Source organism: Carica papaya, chromosome 3, assembly GCF_054855325.1.
Source record: "Carica papaya isolate Zhongbai chromosome 3, ASM5485532v1, whole genome shotgun sequence".
Lineage (NCBI taxonomy): Eukaryota > Viridiplantae > Streptophyta > Magnoliopsida > Brassicales > Caricaceae > Carica > Carica papaya.
In genome coordinates this window covers 11,584,797-11,611,288 of record NC_142311.1, presented here as the reverse complement: position 1 = coordinate 11,611,288, position 26,492 = coordinate 11,584,797, and the positions used below count along the sequence as shown (strand labels likewise).

General features: G+C 38.3%; 1 protein-coding gene and 1 pseudogene across 1 annotated transcript; both read left to right on the top strand.

Moving 5' to 3' along the window:
• The first annotated feature begins 1,534 nt into the window (after positions 1-1,534).
• Positions 1,535-2,221, top strand: LOC110821645 (uncharacterized). The gene has a single exon (XM_022051564.1). The coding sequence runs from the start codon at positions 1,535-1,537 to the stop codon at positions 2,219-2,221; it is 687 nt and encodes a 228-aa protein (XP_021907256.1).
• A 2,463-nt stretch (positions 2,222-4,684) lies between these two features.
• Positions 4,685-5,338, top strand: LOC148266697 (secreted RxLR effector protein 161 pseudogene; annotated as a pseudogene).
• Positions 5,339-26,492: the final 21,154 nt, after the last annotated feature.

The following is a 26,492-nucleotide window of genomic DNA, read 5'->3' as shown; positions in this document are numbered from 1 at the left end:
GACAACCGCATAATTTTACTATTAATTGACATCTTAACTATTTTAAAAATTATAAATGACTATCTTTTTTATAGCTATTGATTGTCATTAATTATTAGTATCAAAATTATTGAATTTGATTTTAATGTATCAGAATTCCTATAATAAATAATCATTACTGGTTATAAATGACATAAGAGCACATGCTAATTCAATAAATTCTAAGATAATACAATATCAAAATTGTGATAGGTGATTTTAGTAAATATTAACACAAATTAAAAATTTTAAATGAGTCAAATATTTATAACTTTAAACTTGATAAATAAATATGTGATTGTAATTTGTGACTGTAATAAAATTATGATAATATAAATATTTATTCAAATGAAATAGTTTAAACTTTTATTTCACATTGTGGTACCATGCAATTAACATAACTTTTTTTTCAACTCCAATCTTTATAAAGTTTTGCACTTGAAAAAATTAATGTAAAAATTTAGTTGAAATATTGTTCCAAATAAAAAATATTTTAAATTTAAATTGATAATTAAAAATGATAATTTTGATGATTATTACAAATTTTCATACGAAGTAATTATTTTGGTTTAATTGATAAACCTTAATTATTGATTAACTAATATATAAAAATTAGTAATATTATTTAACTAGATTTAGTATTATTTATATACCAATTGGACAAACTCACTTTCTATTCTCACATATTTAGTAAAAAATTAACAAAAACAGCAAAATTAATTGCACATTAAATTGATTTAGAATTTTATAATATCTACATTGTATTTAATTCTTATTTCATAGAATTTAAAATTTGAAGTAATGGACATGCTCCTTATACACGAAAATATAGAGATACATAAATCTACATAAGAAATAAACTTTGTTTTCCGCACGTGGTCGTATAGACGTATAGTGGCGGTGCGTTTGGACAACCGCCTCCAGCTGTTCTTTTATTTAACTAATTCAAGTTCTTGATTTCTTTGCTGTGCTTGAGTAATTTGTAAAAATAGTGTAGAGGGTGTAAAGATGTTCACAGAGGATTTAGATGAAAATGCAATCAACTTGATCAAGAAGGGGACGGATATGGATCAAGAACCCTGCATCAGATCTCCCTTTAACAAGAATCTACCTCTCGATACATTTATGAAATCTCCTCTTTCCTACAATACTCCCATTGCTTTCATGTCTCCTTGTTAGATTATTAAGAATCAGTTAAAATTTATTCTTATCAGCTTGAATTTGAATTTTAAATTTCAGTTTTGAATTTAATTGTAATCGGATAAGAACTGATATCATTTGCACGAGAAAATGGGATTTATGGTTGTAAACTGGCTTATTTAACCCATGCAAATATAAATGAAAAGTGCAGACCTTTTCCTTCATTGCCTTCTTCAAAAATCAACTAAGCACCGAAACAGAGGCATTTGCAGGGTTGCACTCTGTTTCGATGCCCTCTCTCAATCTTACTTTCTCTCTCTACAAAAGCTACGTAAATAAATTTTGCATACAACAATTTACTACGTAAAAATACTACATGGTATCAGAGCCTCTTGTCTTGAGGGATATGTGGAAAGAATACAGCTTACCCACCAATCCAAAAATTTCAAAACTCGTTACAAAACTGGCAACTTGTTCTGGTTCATCTGCACCTCCACACTTCAATGGCGAAAATTACCATGTTTGGGCACTGAAAATGGAGATTCATTTGCAATCCTTGAATCTCTGGGATGTGGTTCTCAACGACACTGAGCCACCTCCATTGCGGGACATTACGTCCCTAACTCAGATCAAAAGACATGAAGAGGAACTTATGAAGAAACATCGTGCACTTGCTTGTATTCACTCAGCTATCTCAGACATGGTTTTTAGTAGGATCATGCCCTACAAAACTCCCAAGCTGGCTTGGGACAAAATTAGGGAAGAATTTGAAGGTGGTACCAGAAGTAGGAGAACGAAACTGCTGAAACTAAAAGCAGAGTTTGTGATGTTACGAATGAGAGAAGATGAGGCACTGAGACAGTACGCGTCTAAGTTAATGGATGTTGTGAACAAAATAAGGCTGCTAGGAGAGAACTTTCCTGACTCACGAGTGGTAAAACATATTCTAATCTGTTTACTAGCTCGGTTTGAGTCCAAAATCTCTGTGTTGGAGGAGCTGAATGATACCGATACCATCACTGCAGTTGAGCTTATGAATAAGCTGGAGTCGCAGCAGCAATGAGCCAACATAAGGAAAACTAATTACACAGAATGAGCTTTGTTCATAGAAGCCAAAGCAGGAATTGAGAACAAAGGAAAACAGACTGGAGAGAAGAGCTCAATTGAGAGCAATCTGGAAACCAAAATTGTGGTAAGCAATCAAAATTTCCTCCTTATAAAATTTGCACCTTGACCAACCATCTAGAAAAGGATTGTTGGTACAAGGACAAGAAGGCGATTCAGTGCCATTTTTGTTAAAAGCTTGACCGCAAGGAAAGAAACTGTAGGTTGAAGCAGAAGCAAGGCCAACCTAAAGGAGAAACTCAGCAAACAAACATCACAGAAGCAACTGGTGAAGCTTCAGTAAATTTATATGTGGTTTCAAATGAAGTCATAAATGAGGATGACACAAAATAGATCGTTGACAGTGGGTGTACATCCCACATGTGCGAGAACGAGTCCATGTTTACCTACTTAAACAAAGCTCTGAAAGTTAAAGTGAGGTTGGGAAATGGCTTGTTTGAGAATGCAGAAGGTAAGGGCAATGTCTTTATAAATACTCACCTAGGTACACGGTATATTACAAATGTGCTTTTTGTACCTACATTAAAGCAAAATTTGTTAAGTGTGAATCAGATGACAAATAATGGGTATAAGGTTATTTTTGAGAGCAAATATTGCAGGATTTATGATCCTGATGGGAAGCAGATCGAAACAGCACCAAAGATTAATCATAATTACCTGTTGTGCATGAAGAAGCCAGCACACATGGCCTGTTATGCTAATCCAAATGAGGGAGAAATTTGGCACAGAAGGTTTGGACATTATTATATGTCCGGCTTGAAGAAGTTACAAAGTGAGAACCTGAGTCTCAACCCCCCTACACTTGATGAAACCAATACTGTCTGCAGTGTATGTCAAATGAGCAAGATGCACAGAACAACATTCCCTCCGCAAGCTAACACATGGGCAACAGAAAAGCTTCAACTTGTTCACTCTGATATCTATGGGCCAATGAGCCAATATTCCTTGAATGGGAACAAGTATTTCTCCTTTTTTATTGATGATCAGACCCAGATAGCCTGGGTCTACTTTCTCAAAAACAAAGCTGAAATGTTTGGTAAGTTTAAGGAGTTCAAATCGATTGTAGAAAAGGAAAGTGGGTGTTCACTTAAAATGCTAAGAACTGATAATGCCATTGAGTATAATTCATAGGAATTTAGAGATTTTTGTAGCTCTCAAGGGATCAAAAGGCAACTTGCTGCCCCCTACTCACCGCAGCAAAACGATGTTGCAAAAAGGAAGAACAGAACTGTGGTGGAAATGGGGAGATATCTGATGAATGACAAACAGTTTCGCAAGCAGTTCTGGGCTGAAGTAGTGAACACATATGTTTACTTGCTTTATCAGCTGCCCACTTAAGCCCTGGAGAAGATCACGCCATTTGAAGCTTGGCATGGCAAAAAGCCCAAGACTACTCTCATCAAGATCTTTGGCTCTATTTACTACAGCCTAGTTCCTGATGAAAGAAGAAGAAAGTTAGATGACAAGGGAGAGCCTGGAATTTTTCTAAGCTATAGTACAGAGATAAAGGGATACTGGGTGTATATGCTGAGCTCCAGAAAACTTATGATTAGGAGAGATATTGTGATAGATATAGGCTCACACTGGAATTGGGCAGAAGAAATATAGAATGTGATGAGGTAGGGAAATTGGTGACAGGAGGAGATGAACCTGTACCTTCTCCATTCCCCTATGAGTTGGAAAATGATGAGGAAGTTGGAAATGATGGAAGTGCTGATAGAGTTAGGATGAGAAGTCTCTCTGAGATATACGAATCATGCAATTTTGCCTTCAAAGAACCTATAACCTATCAAAAGGTAGCCAGATATTCCTCTTGGAAAGATACTATGATGGACGAAATTGCTATGATCACAAAGAACAAAACCTAGACTTTGGTCCCTAAGCCTGAGGGCAAGAAGATACTTAGTGTCAAGTGGATTTACAAACTCAAGTTGAACCCCGATGGCTCTGTAAATCAGCACAAAGCTAGGCTGGTGGTGAAGAGATATGCCCAGACTGTGGGAATTGACTTTGGAGACACCTTCGCTCCAGTTGCAAGACACGAAACCATCATAATCATCTTGGCAATAGCAGCGAATTCCCAGTACAGGTTATGCACCTGGACGTCAAGTTTGCCTTCCTAAACGGTGTTCTCCAAGAAGAGATATATGTTGATCAACCGGAAGGATTCACAGTTGAGGGAAAAGATGACCATGTTTATCTGCTACATAAGGCTTTATATGGCCTTAAGCAAGCTCCACGAGCTTGGTACCAAAAGCTGGACGAATACCTACTGTGTTGTGGATTTGAAAAGAGTAAGGCAGAAGCAACGCTATATGCAAAACACGATGAAAATAGCAGGAGGCTGATCACTGTCATTTATGTAGATGATATACTAGTGAGAGGAAACGACTGATGCAAAATGGAAGAATTCAAAGGACAGCTTGAGGAGATGTTTGAGATGTCCAACCTAGGTGAAGTAACATACTTTCTGGGGATGGAAATAAAGTAAGCTCAGAACGGAAATTTTCTGTCATAAGCAAAGTATGCACGTGAAATCCTTAAAAGGTTTAATTTGATGGAGTGTAAAGTTGTATCTACTCCATTAATTCCAAACCTGAAGTTAACCAAAGATGAAACAGGTGATAATATAGATGAGGGAAGGTACAGGAGCTTAATTGGGAGCTTGCTGTATCTCACAATTTCAAGGTCGAATATGTTATTTGTTGTGAGTTTGTTGTCACGGTTTATGTCATCTCCAAAACAATCTCACATGGCAGCAACAAAGCATGTATTGAGGTATTTAAAGGATACTCAAAATTATAAAATTTTTTATGAGGCAAAGGGAGAAGGAAGGCTGCTCGGGAATATTGATAGCAACTGGGCAGGGAGTCTCGATGATGCACACAGCACTTCTGGTTATCTATTTTTGTTTAGCTCTGGTGCTTTCTCCTGGGCATCTAAAAAGCAAGAAGTGGTTACACAATCTACAGCTGAAGCTGAGTATATTACTGTTGCAGGTGCTGCAAATCAGACAGTATGGCTGAGGAAAGTAATGAAGGATCTAAAAGCTTGATGCATCTTTGCCAACCGAAATTCAAATGGATAATAAGTCAGCCATAGCATCACTAAGAACCCAGTGATGCATGGTTTAACCAAGCACATTAATGTAAAGTTCCATGTAATTAGAGATGCTGAAAAGAGTGGTGAAATCAAGCTTACTCATTGCTCATCCGATGAGCAACTTGCGGATATTCTAACAAAGCCGTTTGGAAAAGGAAAATTCGAAAATATGAGAGAGAAGTTAGGAATTGTATGGACTAATTCTTAAGGAGGAGTGTTAAATTATTAAGAATCAGTTAAAATTTATTCTTATCAGCTTGAATTTGAATTTTAAATTTCAGTTTTGAATTTAATTGTAATCGGATATGGTAGAATTTGAATTCAATTGCAAGTCTATCACTTGCACGAAAAAATGGGATTTATGGTTGTAAACTGGCTTATTTAAGTCATGCAAATATAAATGAAAAGTGTAGACCTTTTCTTTTATTGCTTTCTTCAAAAATCAAATAAGCACCGAAACAGAGGCATTTGTAGGGTTGCACTCTGTTTCGGTGCCCTCTCTCTCTCTTACTTTCTCTCTCTACAAAAGCTACGTAAATAGTTTTTGCATACAGCAATTTACTACATAAAAATACTACACTCCTCATGGGTTGCCACCATTGAGATTCCACTATGCCTGGTTAACTCATCACAGCCTTGCAGCTTCTTGCCTCGATGATGAAGACAAGAGAGTGTCGATTCAGTTTTTGATGGTGCCCGTGGGAGTTTCTCTATGGATAAAGAAGGGGAGGACGAGGTTTTGGGACCTAGACAGGGCTATGATGAAGAGGAGGTTCTTGGTAACAAGTATAGCTCAAAGTTAAAAAGAGGATTGAGATCCCTGGCAGTAACAGAAGATCAATTGATGGTGAGTTGGGGCTGAGGAAATTTGCCATCAAGAATTTGTTCCCAGGTGGTAGCGCTCGGCTTGGAGAAGGAGTTCAATTACCAAATGCCCAGGTAAGAATTTTGTTATCTTTCTACACTTTATAAGGTAAAAGATACATGATTTTTTTTATAGATGTTAAAATTTGACTAATGAACTACTGCTGTTGGTGATCAATAGTATAAAATAATAGAGTTGCCATATATATAATATGTATATATATATTATATTATCATTTGGTGTCCAATTTATTGTTTTGTCTGTAACACATTCCTTCCCTGACAAATAAGATCTTGCACACCCTGATCTTATAGTATGAATTGTAAATATGGGAATTTTCCTTATCTTAATCTTGTTATCCAATCAATCCTTGAAAAAGATCGTGCTAAAAGTGTTGGTTTTTATAACAAGTTGACATTGGTGGTAATTTTATAGGGATCTTGAATTCTTGGCTTACTTAAAAGTAGAAGATCTTGGTGTTGAATTGAAATTGATGTTCCCTATATATCAATCTTTTAAGAGCTTTATTTTTAAGACAATTCATTGTGCTGGAAATTGATGAGTTGTACAGGTTACTCCTGTTGACTCTAAAAACATTCATGTAGAGTAGAACATATGTGTACACCAAGTACACCACCTATAATTGAGACTGAAAGAGAAGTGAAGAGCTATGCAGAAGTTGAGCAACATGAAGTAAGAATTTTCAAGGAGAATGAATCAAAATTTGATGGTAGGAAAGAATGTTCAGCAGATGATAGCAAGATGCAAGCTTTAAAAGACACTGGTAGAAAGAGGTGACAGTTGGCTCTTTTTTCTTCCGTGCTTAATACAGTGCAAAGTTAGCACCTTTTGTTTATGACTTGCCATTAATTCCCGGTGTTTGAGTTTATTGAATTGGCCTTTTGCAGTATAAAAAATACCACAATTGGAGGAGTGCAAATCTCTTATGTGATTTGTGGATGGAGTATATATACATATATGTTAAGGGTTTAATTTTTGTACTTCTGCTTATTACAGAGTGGACCTGTTGTGGAAACTTTTAGTACATGATTTGCTTTTGGATGGAGCATACCTACATATATGTTAAGGGGTTAATTTTTGTACCTCTGTTTATTACAGAGTGGATCTATTTTGGAAACTCTAGTATATGATTTGCTTTTGGAGGCTGCTACGCGTGCACTACATTTTCATTCCTGGAACTTGAGGTTGCATGGACCTTAGAAATGGTTGTTGACTGAATTTGTAGAGTACTATGGAGTTTCTGATTCATACACGAAGTTAAGGTACTTTCAAATGTTCTTTTCCTTGTTATAGGTTCTTACTTTTTTTCTCCTTGCAGGTACCTCTCATCTGTTATGAATGTGGCTACGCTGGCAAAGAACTGCCTAGAGCTTGTGAATGAGTTACTTGTACCCTTTTTAAAGGTAAAAGAGTGAAAGAAATTTAACAAAGCAGGAGTTATGCCTCTTCAGATTTCAATATTTTCTCATGAAGTTTGAAATACTGCAACTGTTGAGTAATTATTTGTCTCCTTAGCTTTTGGAGATATTTGGTTTCATTCCTGGAAAAGAGAAATAAGTATGACATTGTTGTCCTGATTTGATGATCACATTTCACAGAAGGTTTTATGAAGCTGCTTTCTTACAAGTATTTTCACATAGCTTGAGGATTGACATCTATATCAGAGATATATCATATCCGGGTGTTCTTATGATGAAAAGCCACATTCTGTTAGTCATATTTTGTTAACATGGTGTAGTAGCTGCCAAGGAACTAACAAAGTTAAGTAGTAAAAGCTTATATCCTTTGAGACACATTGCTAGCTGGATAAAGATTAACAATACAAGAAATTTACGAGTGATTGTGTTAGCATATTGTCAGGTACCTTTGATATATACCTGCTACATGTTATAGCGTAAACATATGAGAGAAAAGATTGTAAAAGAAATGAGAAGACTACATGAGAAAAGGGAGGAGAAAAGCTAAGAAGACCCGAGAAAGATTTGAATTTGAAGAATCTTTTCTTTATATTAAGACTTACTGTGGTGATGAAACATTCTACAGAATATATATTGCCTACAAAAACTAAAAAAAATATAAAAATCCCTGCATGGGCTAGGTCCCTTATCTCTTGATTTGGGGAGCTGCTCAATAAAATTCATTGAGATGTGGGGCTAGGTTGGATTAAGAGAGTAGTTATAGAAATCTGACAGTGAAACACTCTGTTTTACACCTCTGGTATGTCTCACATTTTTGCACTCATTCCACTACATTTTCTTTCATAGCAGACTAAAAAAATTGTTATTTGAGGAGTTCATAAGTGTCTTTGATTCTCGAATGACCTCATAACTCTATGTCATGGCACCTTTGGATTAGTTTCTCTTAATTCTCCTAATGTTTAAATGACTAACCTATCCTTGTATCTCAATATTCCTGCTTTGAGTTGATAGCATGGTGGGGCATCTTTCTTAATTAGAAATTCTTTCATTAGTTCTTTAGTAAGAGGATCTCTGTAGTAACTTGTCGTGATTTTTGCTAGCTCAGAGGGTGAATTAGTAGTAACTGCCGATAGCTTTACCACCTCCTTTTTTTTCTTCTAATTCTCATATTTCCTTCTAGAGAGTTCATTAGTCATCTTGTTTTTTACACCTCTTTTTTGTACTGAATAGAGTAGTTCAGTCCCAACAATTTTACAATTTCCTTTTGTTGCAGCATGAAAGTTATCATTTGTTCCATTAGGTGTTTAACACTTTTTTGATATGTTTTTATGATAAAGAGAGTATCTTCCAAGTAATGCCTCCATTTTACTAACTGCATAGAGGATGACAAATAGCTCTTTTTTGTAAATCGATAGCCCTTGCTAGTATAAACAATAGGTTTTTTTCTTGTACAAGTACAAGCTCTACTCCTACTTCAAAAGCATTAGCTTCTAAAATGAATTATTTAAAAAAAATCTAGCAACCTCAATACTAGTGCTTCAATCCTTACCTTTTTAATAGCTCAAACCCTTTTTGCTTCCTTTATCCATTTGAATATATCATTTTTCAACATATTTGTCAAAGTTTGTTGATAGTGTCATAATTGCGAATAAACTTTCAATAATACTCTGTGAGTCCTAAAAACCATGTAGACCCTTAATGGAGGTTGGAAGAGACTAGGCTAGCATAACTTCTATCCTTTTAAGGTCTCCTTTAACCCCCTATTTACAGATAAACTTCCAACCCCCTTGATATAGGTTGGAAGGGACCAGGCTGGCATAACTTCTATCTTTTTAAGGTCTACTTATTTAGAGCTAATATGTAATGACCCAGATTTTTCCCAGATGGATTTCTCGTATTTCATAAGAGTAGTTAAGCACTTATGTGTATGCATAGAGATGTATTAAGGTTAAAAACTAAGTTTTAAATCAAACATAACAAAAATAATGAGATTTAGGTAATCAAAATCCCTTAAAATATTTTTTTTTCAACAAAAAAAATCAAGTCTTTACTCCGAAAATGCTTTTCGAGACTAGAATGACATCATAAAAGGCAAGAAATTGTTTCGGGAACATGAGAAAATAATCAGGTGGAGAATCAGGAGAGAAATTCCCCGAGTGAAGGAGAAAATCCCCTGAGAAGCCCCATCAAACTCTTACGTTTGATCTAAAGAATAACAAAACTAGGAAAAGTGTTGTGTGTGAAAGTAAAGAGGAGTTCTATCAAACCCTTAGGTTTAATCATTTACCCTCACCAAAAAAGTTACTAACTGAGACAAGTGTTATATTCTTTTGTGGTGAGAGTTGGATTAAAACATGATACGTTGGGAGATAAAAAATTACGAGTAAACATCCTACTGATAGTATTAAGATCCGACATTTTTATGACTTGGATGAGTGAATGTTAAAATTTTGAGATCATGGGAATCATGCATATGTTTTGAAAGATCTAAACTATTATGTTGATTTGAGAACAAGCTCTGTAAGGAAATAAGGTTGTCACAACTATATTAGCACTTTGCTAAGGACTAGTTCAAACTATAAAAGTGTACAGCACGATTGTAAGAATTGTCTTCCCATTCAAGTGGGCATATTAAGTTAAGAACCCAAGAGGAGGTATGTTATCATCCATTGAGGATTATAATCAAAGTATATTCCTAAAATAGCTTCCCAAACAAAGTGAAATAATACCTTTGAACCTTCGAGATAAGAATAGATAAGTATATTAAGGAACATGACCAAACCAGTCAGGCGCTGATCCAACATAAGGAAATATATGTCAATTGAGAATTGAGTAGAATAAGGTGGCACCCTTAAAAATAGAAGCAGATATCTTTATCCATTACGTTAACTCCCAAAGAAAGATAAACCCTTGGAAACATGTTTGGATAGTAAAAAGGTAAAAAGATAACTGTCAAGTGTAATTACCCTACCATGGGAATATATAAACTTTAGAAAGGTAAAAGATACCATCTCTATCTCTCTCTCTCTCCCACTCTTTTTCCCTCCCTCTCTCTCCATCTCTTTCCCTCTCTCTCTTTCTGTCCCTCTCTCTCTCCATGTCTCTCCCTTTCTCTCTCCCTCTCTCCCTCTCTCCACCTCTCTCTTTTTCACTATCTCTCTCTCTCCCTCTCTCTCTCTCTCTTTCCCTCTCTCTCCCTCCCTCTCTCTCCCCCCTCTCTTCGTCTCTCCCACTATCTCCCTCTCTCTCCGTCTCTCTCCCCCTCTGTCTCCTTTTTCCTCTCTTTCTCTCTCTCTCTCTCTCTCTCTCTCTCTCTCTCTCTCTCTCTCTCTCTCTCTCTCTCCCCTGTTTTGCTCACTATTTTGTATTACTTATAAGTTGTCAATTTATGCTTTTTCATTTGCATTAAATATTTAGCTAATTAAATCAAACATAGATTTTTCAGGTTTTTAAATTGTTAATTAACTCACTAGTATGTTTTTTTTTTTAAAATAGTGGAATAAAAAATAAGACTCAAATTTTTAGCTCTATAATGCAAACTATTTTATATTGTGTTTAAGCTTGGCAATCTATATTTTACAGTTCGCATTGAATACTTAACCAATTAAATGAGAAAAAGAAGATAAAAATTTTAAATTATTACTTTATTAGTATACTTGTTATACTAATTTTTAGGCCAAATAAAGGTTAAAATTCAACTTAAATGATTAATTTTTTATAATAAAAAATTATATTATTTGGGATAAATACTCTTAAACTTTAGTTTGTTCTTAATTACTCATAACTAATTTGGTAAAATATCTTCTAATGCATTATAAAATGTAAGAATAAATGAAAATCTTTTCAAAATAAATATAAATGTTTAATATAAGGAAAGATTATAATATAAGGAAAAATATATGGAAATCATAATCTTATAAAGCGCAAAATTGGATTGCTAGACTGTTAATTTAAACGATTAAGTGGATGACCTACTAATCTAATATTTTATTTTTTTATCTACTTATAACGGTTGAAACCAACTTAAAAGATACCCAAAATAATAAATAACTATTGTAAAAGAAAAAATACTTTGATAGAGTTGGTAACCTTAAAATAAATTATAAAATTATTGAATTTTATGAGTATTAATCTACAATAATAGAAACGGTTATCAACACATTCAATTACTTTGAATGTACTTTGACCTCTCATCTCATCTATAAAAGGAGCACAAATTCTCCTTTTAAGGTATCTTCCATTAACTAAAATTATAAAATTTTATACATAATAGTTAGATAGAGAGTAGCAGTGAGTCAAAGAATTAAGGTCATCTCCAAGGGATCTCTCAATCACGCTATGACTATATCATCTAAGAACGATATGTAGCTCTAACTTTCTATTATCTTTTTTTCTTAAGATGTGTTGAATTTAATAAAAAAATGACTTCTGCATAAAAATTTCTTACATTTGGTATTAGAGCAAGGTTGAATTCACACATTTTAGAATTTTACTAACAGTTTATATTTATATATATTATTACTAACAGTTTATGTATATATATTATTACACTAACATTATATATATATATTATACAAACAATTTATATTTATATATATAATTAATAGTGTAAAAGCCCGAAATTAAAAGAAAATGGCTCTCCCGCTACAGGAGTAGCTCAAACTGTGGCAGCGGGGGAGGGTCAGGTATCTCCCTTATTTCCTCCCGGACCTGCTGGGAAGCAATGAGTCTCTCCAACATTTCAAAGAGTCGGTCAACATCCTCTAGAAGTAAACTCTCCTGGGCTGCTCGATTTAGTGAGTGTTTTCATCTTCTCATCTATTTGTACATGCATTTCACAAGGAATGGTTGAACGATAATTTTTTTTTTTGGTGTTTCCTAAGATTTTGTGTAAGGAATGGCTCCAAAGAACGCAGCTCTAATACCAACTGTAAAGGTCCGAAACTTAAAACGAAATAAAGTCATGAATTAAATGAGAAAGCAAAATAATAGAGTTTAGAGTTTATATTCCTTACACAATAATTTAGAATGCCCAATAAGGTTACAGAAATATCCATTCTAAAAAAACAAACGAAAATAAAAAAATAAACAAAAGGTAATATACTGAGCATTTTACGACAACCTTCACTAGCTTTTAAAGGGAGTCTGGGTAGTGGGTCTTGGTTTTCTTGATCTGAAATAGTTAATTAAGGGTGAGCTACACTAGCCCAGAAAGAATATCACACCACTCACCAATACAAAAACTGAAGATTGGTAAAATCATAAAAATAACCAATGGAGCTCTTGATTTAAGTAAATTCATTTATCATAAGAAAACCATTTATTGCATATATTTACCGTTGTGAGATTTTCAAAATCGACCTATAGAGACAATAACTAAAATAACATTCTAATATCATATTCAAGTGAGCAAGAACAATAATTTTTTCTTTTTATTTGCCTACCGGTATCCTTGGGGGCGCCATAGGGATGTCCCACTATTCGTGAACCAATATCTAACATTATTAACTAACTGGTCGTCTCTATACCTAATCTGGTATGAGCACCAAAAATATCATCTCTCAATACCTCATCTAGTATGAGGGTAAATCAGGTCATCCCCATACCCGTCCGGTATGAGTAACAAAAATATTATTCCTCAATACTCCATCCGGTATGAGGCAACGTTCACGGCAGGATTCTTTATGTATCCGATCCGTCAACCATCTCCCAAGATATCCACTAAAGCTATCATTCAATAATTCACATGACCAAATAATTTTCTGTTTGTATATTAATTTTCAATTTCACAAATCAACTGAAAATCATGACAGACAAGCAATATATATGTTAAGGAAGCACAACTGAATCATTTAGCCATTCTAGTATATCATCATGTATTTAAAACTGTAAATTCAACAATTAGTTAAACATGACAAATAAAGAACTAACCAGTTTTGGCTCCATTAGTAACCTGTAATTATTTTCAAAGTTTTCTAAATTACACAAAATACCATATTATCAATTATTAAGCTTCAATTCTATAATAGAGAATAAAGTGATGAATTCTTATCCGAATCGGTGTGCGAAATACTGAACTTTCTATTGCGCCTACTAATGATCTCCAGGTTTTATGAATTTTCCTGCGAATATTAAAACACGCTTCACATACCTAAAAATACCTCAAAAAATTCAAAATCGGTGTTAAAAATATTTTTCGACAAATTTTAAAATTCTAGCACGGTCAATTTTGATCGATTTCAGCCGATTTTATATTCATCCTTGCGAGAAAACACATTAGAGGGCTTCGGTTGGCCGAAAAAAGTTAAAAACTAGAAATTTACAGCCAGTGAAATTTTCCAGTGCGGCGGCTTCGCCGGCTCACCTTCACGGTTGGTATTTTTCTTCGGTCAACTTGTAGAAAATAGAACAGTGAACACAATGGTAGAAAAATCATACGAAATAGGAAACAGGAATGGGCTCATCGGAGGCGGTTGTGGGTTTTGCCTGTAGCAATGTCGCGGGGCTTTACTTGTAGTTTTTGGCTCATCCATCATTTTTTTTGCTCTTATTTGACCATGGGGGTGCTCGAAATCAAATTCTAAGTAGATATGATAATTTTTACCTTTTTTGGTGGTCGAAGGTGGCTCCGGCGCGGCAGTGGGCGGCGGTCGACTCCCTTCTCCGGTGACTGGTTCTTCCTCTCCAGCGAAAGGCTGGCGGCTAAGGTTTGAGTTCAGTATGATACAAAATATTTATACCCGTCTCGCGTAAATATGAGTCGTTTATCACATTTGATCTTGACCGTTCGAGCTCGTTTAAAGAGAAAATGAATCTGGACCGTTCATTACGATTTGATCTCGACCATCTAATCATATTTAAAGAGGGAACAAATCTGGTCCATTCATCGTGTTTAATTGTAACCGTCCGATTGCGCCTAAGGAAACGGATCCAGACCGTCTATTTGCGCGGGAACACTTCCGGACTATCCAATTTCGGGTCACGCGGATCGCCAACGTGGCCTCCTGTATGGCACTGAGTCAACGTGTCTTGCCACACAATGCACTCTAGTTCGTCGAGGTTGCTAACTGAGCAGTCCTACGTGGTGTAATTTTCTTTAATTACGTTCTGACCTCCAATTTCTGATTTTTCTTTCAAAAACACTCTCCGAACCCAAATTTTCACTCATTTTTTTCCAAAATTATCTTTTATTTCATCCTCAACCTATTTTTTTCATAATTTCTCATTAAATTAAATTTTATTAGTTTCAAAAATAGGCTTTTATATATTTTTTTGATGTTAAAATTAATCCCAGACCAAATTTTGGGTCCGAGTATTACAGTTTTATTGAAATGTTTAGCTCTTAATTCAGGGACAGAGTAAGTAACTGAATGCTCAAGAAATCCAATTATCAGGAATCCATACATGAATGGTGAGGGAGCGGGCTGCGGCTACTGATTCTCTGACGGCTGAATTTAAGACTGGAGGCAACAGTTACGTAAAACTTGAATTTGATTAAATTCAAATTCAAGCTTGAATTTAAACAAATTTGAGACTGGAGGCCACTGATACGAATAGTAAGCTTGAATTTATTTAAATTTTGAAAAACTTGACTACATCCTTTTCTTAATTGCCAGAAACTTTAGAACTAACAATTATGAAAAAAAGGGGGGAAAAGAACAGGGAGAATGCTTAGGAATTTACCAACTTGATTGTTGAAGTGCATCCATGTCTGCTAAACCATCTTATGCCCCGCTCACTCATATTTTTTTTACAGGCTAGCCTTGTAACAACTCTTAGCACGAGGATAATTGTAATTGGTGCAACCAATCCTAAAAGGCAGTTTGATCCTTATCAATGTATCACTTACATTTAGAAGGAGCATAAATTTAATTACTGTTTTAATGAGTTAGTTACTTGATTGTAGCTTTATTCAATATGAGTTTTTCAAAATTAGTTGCTCAGTTGTAAATTCTATTATCCTCACTGCATCATTTGGCATAGCATGGAATAAAATTTTTAGTCACAAGTCTCTCACAATTTCTCTGTTAATTTTCTCTTCTTCGTGGGGTTTGTCTGATATTAATTGTCATTTTTTATGTTGTACTTATTATTAACACCTTCTAGCTCTTTTTGCCAATATCTCACTTTCTAGTCCCTTATTGAGAAGATTTGATATAGTCCTAGTCCTTTTGGATATAAAGAATCTTGAATGGGATGCTATTGTATCATCTCATATTCTTGCTGAGGTATTATTCTCTTGATAATTTATCATACATTGTCAAGCTTCTGAATGAGCCTAACTCCTTATTACTTGGTAATATTTCCCAGGGAGAGCCAAAACAAAGCAAGGACGACAAAGATGTAATGGATACCTGGCCACTTTTTATGCTTCGTATGTACGATATTTGTTTGCTTTACAGGATTGTGAGAGTACTATGAAAGATAAAGTTGATAGACCTCTGTGGAAAGTATCTGATGGTTATATTATAAAATCTAATAGTCTAAAATGATGTTTTTACTACATATAAAAGAATTCATTTTAGGCTTAATGAATCAATAATATCATAATGGATGTGGTACTATCATTATCAGGATAATTGTCAAGACACTAGCTTGTTCCTCTTGTTTTCTATTGAACCAATAATTAGAGTTTTTAAAAAATAAAAAATATAATTAAATGGGTGTTGTTGTATATGAGCCCCCACAAACCCTAGTTTTCAAAAAACCAGTTCACCTAAAGCACCAAATGAGCACCTTATTCACTCACATCAACCTAAAAAAAGAAAGCTTTAAGTTTTTTTTTTTTTTAATTCACCTCTATACTTTTTAACAGAAATATCATTAATTAATTAATTAGGTGGATTTAATATTTATAATTTTTAAAATTAATAACATCAATCGCTACTATTTAATTATAAGAAACATAATTCTACCAATTGAACGATATTCTACGGAGCCATGTAGAGCATGCACGAAGGAATCGTATATTTTTTCTGTTCCTTTATTTGCCCAACTTAATCATTATAAACACGAATCAAAATAAATTATTGCATATACGGTCTAATCAATTGGGAAAAAAATTAATAGACTCATTTTTAGAAGGGATCCATTCTTTAGAATACAATATAATATACAATGATTATAGAATTTGTGTTTGAATATCAAAATTCTATAATTGAAATTTTTGCATCCACATATTTTCCTTTCTCAAAATTGGGTGCATGTGTAATAATTTGACATCCATAAAGTCATCAAAATGCACTCATTAAATTCAATTAATCTATTTACAATTTTTTTTTGGGACAAATAATTAAAATACACACAAATACTATGTACAATTTGTACTATTTTTAGTATTGTATTCACTTTATAAAGTTTTTTTTATAATTAAAATGAATAAAATAAGAGGACAACCATTTTATTCAAAAAGATGAGTTAGAAATTCATGACTCACATAAAAACTATCCAATTATAAAATTTAGAATGGAATTAAAAGACATTATTTTGAAAAAAAAAATATATAAGAAAATGTTTTTTTTTTTTAAAATAAACCCAATTATAAAAGAAAAAAAATTGCTTGACAATAAACAAAATTTACATTTTTTTACTACTTTAATTAATTTTTTTTACTATTTATTAAATGATAAAATTTAAATTTTAAATTCATAAAATTTAAGTAAAATTTTAAGATATTAATTATTAAATCACTTGTATCAATGAATATCTTTAATTTTCTTTTGGGACGTGCCTAGATTTTTTACCTAAGAAGTTAAAACATTGCTTTGATGCTCTTCTCTGCACAGTGTTTTTTTTTTTTTTTTCTTGGGATCCATCTTTGATGTTAACCTACTTTTCAGCCAACTGTCTTTCCTTCTTTCTTTGTTTTTTGTTTTTTTTTTGGGGGGTTAAAGAAAAAACTGCATAGAATAAGCAGAAGGAAAACCAAAAGAATGTGATCATTATGGAGGAACATCAAATCCGAGTCTAATAATTTTTTGTTCTGACCCTAAGCTTAATAAACTAACAGGAAAATGAATTTGTGTAGCAATCCCAAATAGTTGAGATTTGCAAACATGAGATTGAGCTACAAGATTTGTAACGGCCCCCGAAATTTAAAATGAAATATGTGTATTAAAAATGTCAAATGCGGAAGCGAAGTCAAAATTTCGATTAACATCCCTTACACTAAAACCAAAAACGTGCTCAAAATATAAAAGATCAAACTAACTAAAAGAGAAACTCGAAAGTAAAAGCTATGAATATGACTATGGAGTCTTTAGGCGTCCCCTTCGTCATCTTCCTGCAGAACGGGCTCGGGAACAATGTCTTCCTGATCTGAAATGATTAAATAAGGAATAAGCTACACTAGCCCAGTAAAGACATCACGATATCTCACTGTCACGGAGGTAAAGGTGGGTAGAAAACACAAAAAGACCAATGGAGCATAATTTACAACAAATCCTTTTATCAATAATAAAACCTTTACCATCTACTTACCTTGGTGAAATTCATAAAACAATATACGAAAGCAATAACATTATCATCATCATGAAATTATATAAACTGCATAACATAGTACTTATCACGCCTTTTGTAATTCAATCATTACACAACATATTTTTCCTCTTTTACCAGCCTACTAGTATCCGTGGGGATCCATAGGGGTCCCGTTACCCGTGAACCTTTAACATTTACAACCTGATTCCAAGGCCGTCCCCATACCCCGTCCGGTATGGGCACCAAAACTATAAACCTCAATACCTCGTCCGGTATGAGGGTGAAACGGGCCGTCCCCATATCTCGTCCGGTATGGGCGCCAAAACACATAAGGTCTCCATACCCCATCCGGTATGAGAGACCACAATCCCGGTAGGGTTCCCTACGGACCCGGTCCGTCCACCATCTCCCAGGATATCTAGTCAGGCTGATCACATTATACAATTATTAATTTACATAATCTTTCATTCTCCTTTTCCTCAGTCAGCATCATCAATTCACACACAAACAAGCAAAACAGTAATTTATGCCAAACAAGACAACATACAGCATCGGTTACTCAGTCATTCAACCCATAATCAATAAAACAGTAAAATATGCACATGAAACTATGAAATGAAAACATCAGACCTCACACTGCATTTAAAACTGTAAAATAGGCCAAATAACAGTTAACCGACAAACACACTAGACTCGGGCTCCATTAGCGATCTTAAGCAATTTCACACATTCGTTGATTTAAGAAATACCGTTTTATCATTATTGAACTTTAATACCGTGATAGGAAATAGGGTGAGGGGTCCTTACTCGTTTCGAGGTCCGAACACGGCTTCACAGTGCGCCTACAGGCTGTCCCTAATTTTCCCTGAATTTTTCCCAGGGAATTGAAACGCACTACTGGTACCTGCACGTGTTCCAAAAAATCCCAAATTAGACCCAGGGCCCCTTTCGGCCAATATTACAATTCCGGCACGGCGGCTCCGCTGTGCTCCAGCGACGGCGCCGCCGCAAGCGGCGGCGATTCGCCTTGGGTTGGCCGTTTCCGGCCGAATTTGGCCACACTTACATCGGTCCTTGTGATAAAATAACCCTAGGGCCCTCGGAGGGCCAAAAAATTACGAAAAACTGAAGCTTACCGGCGGCGGTGCTCTCGGGTGCGGCGGCTCTCCGGCGAGATTCGTGTTTTGGTGATTCGGCTCCGATCAACCTGTAGAGAAAAGAATGGTGATCATGGTGATATAAAAATTGCATCAAACAGAGGCCGGGAAGGGCCTCATCGGTGGCAAAAACCGAGGAGGGGCGCGGCGGCGCCGCTGGGTTTCGGCCGTATTTTTCGACCGTTTGGCCAGGATTTTGGCTCCGATTTGACCACAGGGGAACTCAGCGTGGAAAAACGAGTCGGGGGTATGAAATTTACCTCGATCGGCGGTCGGAAATCTCCCCGGTGCGGCGGCGGGTGGCGGCGGCCGGCTCCTCCGGCGTCTGGTTCGTCTTCTCCGGCGAGGGCAGGCGGCTAGGATTTTTGTGGTCAGGTGTGGGGGTTCTATTTATACCCTTTTGCCTTTTGATCTCACCCATCCATTTTGATTAAATCTGGGCCGTCCGTTTTTGATTGAATCTGGGCCGTCCGTGCGATTGCATCTGGGCCGTCTGTGCGCACGCTTGATCTGGGTCGTCCGTGCGCGCGGGGACGCATCTGGGCCGTCCGATCACGCGCACACAGATCGCCCACGTGGCCCGTCCCCGGGTTGACGTGGTCTTGCCACGCGGCAGGTCCTGGTTGGCCAGGGCTACTGGGCCGCTGACGTGGCTGCTGACGTGGTGCTCTCTTTTTTTTTTAAATTAAATTTAATAAATAAAATTAATAATAAAATAACAAAAATGCCCAATTGTTTGGGCGTTACAACTCTCCCCCCCTTAAAGAAATTTGGTCCCCCAAATTTGCCTATTACTCTTGATCGAACAGATGGGGATACTGGGCTCTAAATTTTGATTCCAGTTCCCAAGTAGCCTCTTTGGGTGTGTGGTTCTGCCACATGACCTTTACAAATGATATTTTTCGGTTGCGGAGTATTCTGCTCTCTCGGTCCGTGATACCGACCGGTACTTCTTCATAAGACAAGTCCTCTTGGAGTGGAAACGGTTCATGAGCCAAGACATGAGAAGGGTCCGGGTTGTACTTACGTAGCATAGATACGTGAAACACGTTACGAACCCGGGAGAGCTCAGGAGGCAGTGCAAGTTTGTAGGCAGCGGTACCAATCTTGTCTAAGATTTCAAATGGTCCAATATATCTGGGGTTTAATTTTTCCTTCCTGCCGAACCTACTAATTCCCTTGAAAGGAGTGACCTTAAGAAACACCCGGTCACCTTTCTCAAAAGCTAGGTCTCTCCTCCGGGTATCTGCATAACTCTTCTGCCTACTCTGAGCTGTCTGAATGTTCTTTTTGATTTTAACTATCTTGGACGTGGTCTCCTCTACCAACTCCGGGCCGAACAATCTTCTATTGCCCACTTCCTTCCAATAAATCGGTGACCTGCACGGGTGCCCGTATAGCGCCTCATATGGAGTCATGCCGATGCTTGCTTGGTAGCTGTTGTTGTAGGCAAACTCTATCAGGGGTAGATGGTCATCCCAATGGCCCCCGGAGTCAAGGACACAAGCTCGGAGCATATCCTCAAGCGTACGAATTGTCCTCTCCGATTGTCCATCAGTTTGGGGGTGGAAGGCAGTACTAAGAGACAGCTTTGTTCCCATAGCTTGCTGGAAACTATTCCAAAACCGAGAAGTGAATCTGGGGTCCCTGTCGGATACCATTGTCACTGGGACTCCATGCAGTCTGACTATCTCCCGGATATACATTCTTGCCAACTTGTCCAAAGTCATTCTGATGGCCAGGAAGTGGGAAGACTTAGTGAGTCGGTCAACAATTACCCATATAGCATCATGTCCTGATCGTGCCTTGGGTAGTCCCGATACGAAGTCCATGGTGATATGTTCCCACTTCCACTCTGGAATCGGTAAAGGCTGAAGTAACCCACCTGGGCGTTGATGTTCTGCTTTGACCTGCTGACATACCAAGCACTTAGATACAAAGTCGGCTATATCTCTCTTCATCCCATTCCACCAGAACCGAGGTCGCATAGTTTGGTACATTTTTGTACTTCCTGGATGCATGGCAAATCTTGAACTATGGGACTCCGTCATGATGTCTCTTTTTAACTCACTGTCGTCTGGGACACACACTCTGTCCTTGAAACGAATCAATCCGTCGGCAGAGATCTGAAATTCTGAACTCACTCCCTGTTCTGCATCCTTCTTGCGGGTTACTAGGGCCGGGTCGACGGACTGGGCTTCCTTTATTCTTTGGATTAACTCGGGTTGGACTGCTAGGTGGCCCAAACATGTGGCCCTCTTCAGATCTCGCAGTCGAACCTGTTGCGTGGTCCCAATGGACCCGCATTCTGAAACCATCAAATGGGCTAAGGTACCTGCACTTTTCCTGCTGAGGGCATCGGCTATCACGTTGCCCTTACCTGGATGGTATAGGATGTCACAATCATAGTCATTGAGGAGTTTCATCCACCTTCTCTGACGCATGTTGAGATCCTTCTGAGTGAAGATGTGCTTCAAACTCTTATGATCGGTATAGATCTAAAAGGTCTCTCCATACAAATAATGGTGCCAAGTTTTCAAGGCGTGTATGATTGCGACAAGCTCCAAGTCATGGGTAGGATAGTTCTTCTCATGATTCTTTAGCTGTCTAGACCTATATGCTATAACCTTTCCATGCTAGATCAGGACACAACCCAGGCCCAGATAGGAGGCATCACTATAAACTGTATACCCTCCTGATCCACTCAGTAGAGCCAGCATGGGTGCACTAGTCAGTCGCTTCTTCAATTCTGAAAAACTCTTTTCGCAGTCCTCATTCCATTCAAACTTTGCATTCTTCTTTGTGAGTCGGGTTAGAGGAGCTGCTAGACTAGAGAACCCTTCGACAAACCGGCGGTAATAACCTGCCATCCCCAGGAAGCTGCGAATTTCCTTAACTGTTGTCAGCCTTTCCCAACCAAGTACCGCTTCAACCTTTCCGGGGTTCACTGATACCCCTTCCTTCGATATAACATGTCCTAGGAAGGCGGTTTGCTGGAGCCAAAATCCACACTTGTTCAACTTTGCATACAACTTCTTTTCCCTGAGTACCTGTAGGACTTGGGCAAGATGATGAGCATGTTCTTCTCTACTTTTTGAGTAGACTAAGATATCATCGATGAACACGATGACAAATTGATCCAAGAACTCTTTGAAGATCCTGTTCATTAGATCCATAAAGATGGCCGGGGCGTTGGTTAGCCCAAACGGCATGACCAGGAACTCATAGTGTCCGTACCTGGTTCGGAATGTCGTCTTGGGGATGTCTTCTGCTCTTACCTTTACCTGATGGTAACCTGATCGTAGATCTATTTTAGAAAAGACCCGTGCACCCTGCAACTGATCGAAAAGGTCATCAATCCGGGGAAGAGGATATTTGTTCTTAATTGTTACCTTGTTTATCCTTCTGTAATCAATGCACAGTCTCAATGTTCCATCTCCCTTCCTTGTAAAAGTAACCCCGGCACCCCATGGGGAAACGCTGTGTCTAATGAAACCACTGTCTTGTAGCTCAGTGATCTGTTTCCTTAGTTCTTCCATCTCGATGCGGCTCATTCGGTAAGGAGCAACCGAGATGGGCTGGGTACCTAGCTATAAGTCTATGGTGAACTCGACCTCTCTGTCCACTGGTAGACCGGGCAGTTCATCCGGAAATACGTCTGGAAAGTCTCGGACTACTGGAATCTCTTGGATACAAACTTCTTTCTTGGGTTTACCTAGTTAGAGAAAATACAAGATTAAGGCACTGGGAATTAAGAAAACTTGCCATCAGGGGAAATCAGTACTGAATGATTTTATTAACTTGTAAATGGCTCCTCGTTGGGAGGATTAAATACAATCTTTTTGTTAAAGCAGTCTATGGTGGCGTGATACGCCGCTAGCCAATCCATTCCTAGGATTACATCAAAATCTCCCGTGTCTAACCCTATCAGGTCTACCCTCAATTTCCTATCTGCTATCTCCACAGCACATACCCTGTAGATAACCTCTCCTAGCAATGTCTCCCCCCCAGCGGTAGATACAAGCAATAATGAATCAAGTCTATCAGGTGATACACAAATTTTGGAAGCAAGAACATGTGAAACAAAAGAATGTGATGCACCAGTGTCAAACAAAACATGAGCAATGTGGCCAGAGATAGTATACATACCATGTACCACGTCCGGGTCTGCGTCGGCATCCTTCTGGGTAAGGTTGTAAACTCTGCCCTGGATTGGAGGCCTTCTTTGATTCTGGTTCCTAGGGCATTCCCTTGCATAGTGCTGGGCAATGCCGCATATGCGACAGGTGTTGCTGAGGTGGTAGCAGGGTCGGTCCCCGTGATCCCTGCCGCAGTACTAGCAGATCTTCCCACGTGTTGCCCCCGTAGCCTGAGGAGGGGCTTGGATGGCGGGTCTGGGCCTCTTACTGGGTTGGATAGGCATGGTAGGTGCTGGCCTGCGGAGCGGGGCTGAGGGTCGGGAACTCCCCGCTAGCTGAGGGTAGGTGTCGAAGCTCCTTTATATGATCTGCACCTTTACCAGGACTGCTGAATATGTCTCGAGCTCCATTACCAGTAAGTGCTGTCTGATCTCCGGGCGGAGACCCCACTGGAATTTCCTGGCCTTTCGGCCCTCATCCATCAATGTCTCTGGGGCATGTCGGCCCAGCTCCAGGAACTTACGGGCATACTTCGACACTGTCATGTTTCCCTGGACCAATTGAGCAAACTCCATTTCCTTTAGGTGTTGGATGTGTTTATGGAGATACTCCACGTGGAAGGCCGCTAAGAACTGCTCCCAAGTAGCTGGTGTAGGTAGGGTGGTCCACTTGAGCTCCCACCAGCGTACTGCTTCCCCTACCAGCATGTAGGAGGCAATGACAGCCCTCTGCTCAAGAACTACTCCCAAGGTCTCGAAAGCTCTCTCAGTCTCTGCCAGCCAGTATTGGGCCTCTTCAAAAGAGGATCCCCCTGCAAAAGTAGAAGGGTTCAGTCTTTTGTACCTCTCTATGAAGCCGGGGTCGATCAAGGAAGGAGCGGGGTCCCGAGGTAGAGGGGCTGGGGCCGGCTGAGGGTGAACTGGGGGACCCTGTGGTGGCACCTGCTGATGTGGTGGGGGTACTGGAATGTGTTGTGGCGGTGCCTGGTGGTACTGTGGTTGTGGTACCGGGTCGTACCGCGGCTGTGGTGCCAGGTGGTACTGTGGAGGAGCAGGCTCCTGCCGGGGTGGCTCGGGATCAGCCTGCTGTAGCGGGGGCTCAACCTGCGATAGCGGAAGAGGTCCGGGTAACTCCCTTCTCTCCTCTCGCCTTTGCTGGGCAGCTACGAGAGCTTCCACCATCTCAAATAGTCTGTCTAAATCCTCCCGAAGCGAATTATCTTGGGCCGCTTGGTTTAGTGGGGGCCTTCCTCTCCTCATTTCCGTGTACCTGCATTTACAAGGAATGGTTGAGTAATGATATATCGGTGAGTATTTCTCTAAGGCACTATTGTGTAAGGGATGGATCCGAAGAAATGCGGCTCTGATACCAACTGTAACGGCCCCGGAAATTTAAAATAAAATATGTGTATTAAAAATCTCAAATGCGGAAGCAAAGTCAAAATTTCGATTAACATCCCTTACACTAAAACCAAAAACGTGCTCAAAATATAAAAGATCAAACTAACTAAAAGAGAAACTCGAAAGTAAAAGTTATGAATATGACTATGGAGTCTTTAGGCGTCCCCTTCGTCGTCTTCCTGCGGAACGGGCTCGGGAACAATGTCTTCCTGATCTGAAATGATTAAATAAGGAATGAGCTACACTAGCCCAGTAAAGACATCACAATATCTCACCGTCACGGAGGTAAAGGTGGGTAGAAAACACAAAAAGACCAATGGAGCATAATTTACAACAAATTCTTTTATCAATAATAAAACCTTTACCATCTACTTACCTCAGTGAAATTCATAAAACAATATACGAAAGCAATAACATTATCATCATCATGAAATCATATAAACTGCATAACATAGTACTTATCACGCCTTTTGTAATTCAATCATTACACAACATATTTTTCCTCTTTTACCAGCCTACTAGTATCCGTGGGGATCCATAGGGGTCCCGCTACCCGTGAACCTTTAACATTTACAACCTGATTCCAGGGCCGTCCCCATACCCCGTCCGGTATGGGCGCCAAAACACATAAGGTCTCCATACCCCGTCCGGTATGAGAGACCACAATCCCGGTAGGGTTCCCTACGGACCCGGTCCGTCCACCATCTCTCAGGATATCTAGTCAGGCTGATCACATTATACAATTATTAATTTACATAATCTTTCATTCTCCTTTTCCTCAGTCAGCATCATCAATTCACACACAAACAAGCAAAACAGTAATTTATGCCAAATAAGACAACATACAGTATCGGTTACTCAGTCATTCAACCCATAATCAATAAAACAGTAAAATATGCACATGAAACTATGAAATGAAAACATCAGATCTCATACTGCATTTAAAACTGTAAAATAGGCCAAATAACAGTTAACCGACAAACACACTATACTCGGGCTCCATTAGCGACCTTAAGCAATTTCACACATTCGTTGATTCAAGAAATACCATTTTATCATTATTGAACTTTAATACCATGATAGAAAATAGGGTGAGGGGTCCTTACTCGTTTCGGGGTCCGAACACGGCTTCACAGTGCGCCTACAGGCTGTCCCTAATTTTCCCTGAATTTTTTCTGGGGAACTGAAACGCACTACTGGTACCTGCACGTATTCCAAAAAATCCCAAATTAGATCCAGGGCCCCTTTCGGCCAATATCGCAATTCCGACACGGCTGCTCCGCCGTGCTCCGCGCAAGCGGCGGCGATTCGCCTCGGGTTGGCCATTTTCGGCCATTTCTAGCCGAATTCGGCCACACTTACATCGGTCCCTGTGATAAAACAACCCTAGGGCCCTCGGGGGGCCAAAAAATTACGAAAAATCGAAGCTTACCGGCGGCGGTGCTCTCGGGTGCGACGGCTCTCCGGCGAAGTTCGTGTTTTGGTGATTTGGCTCCGATCAACCTGTAGAGAAAAGAATGGTGATCACGGTGATATAAAAATTGCATCAAACGGAGGCCAGGAAGGGCCTCATCGGAGGCAAAAACCGAGGAGGGGCGCGGCGGCGCCGCTGGGTTTCGGTCGTTTGG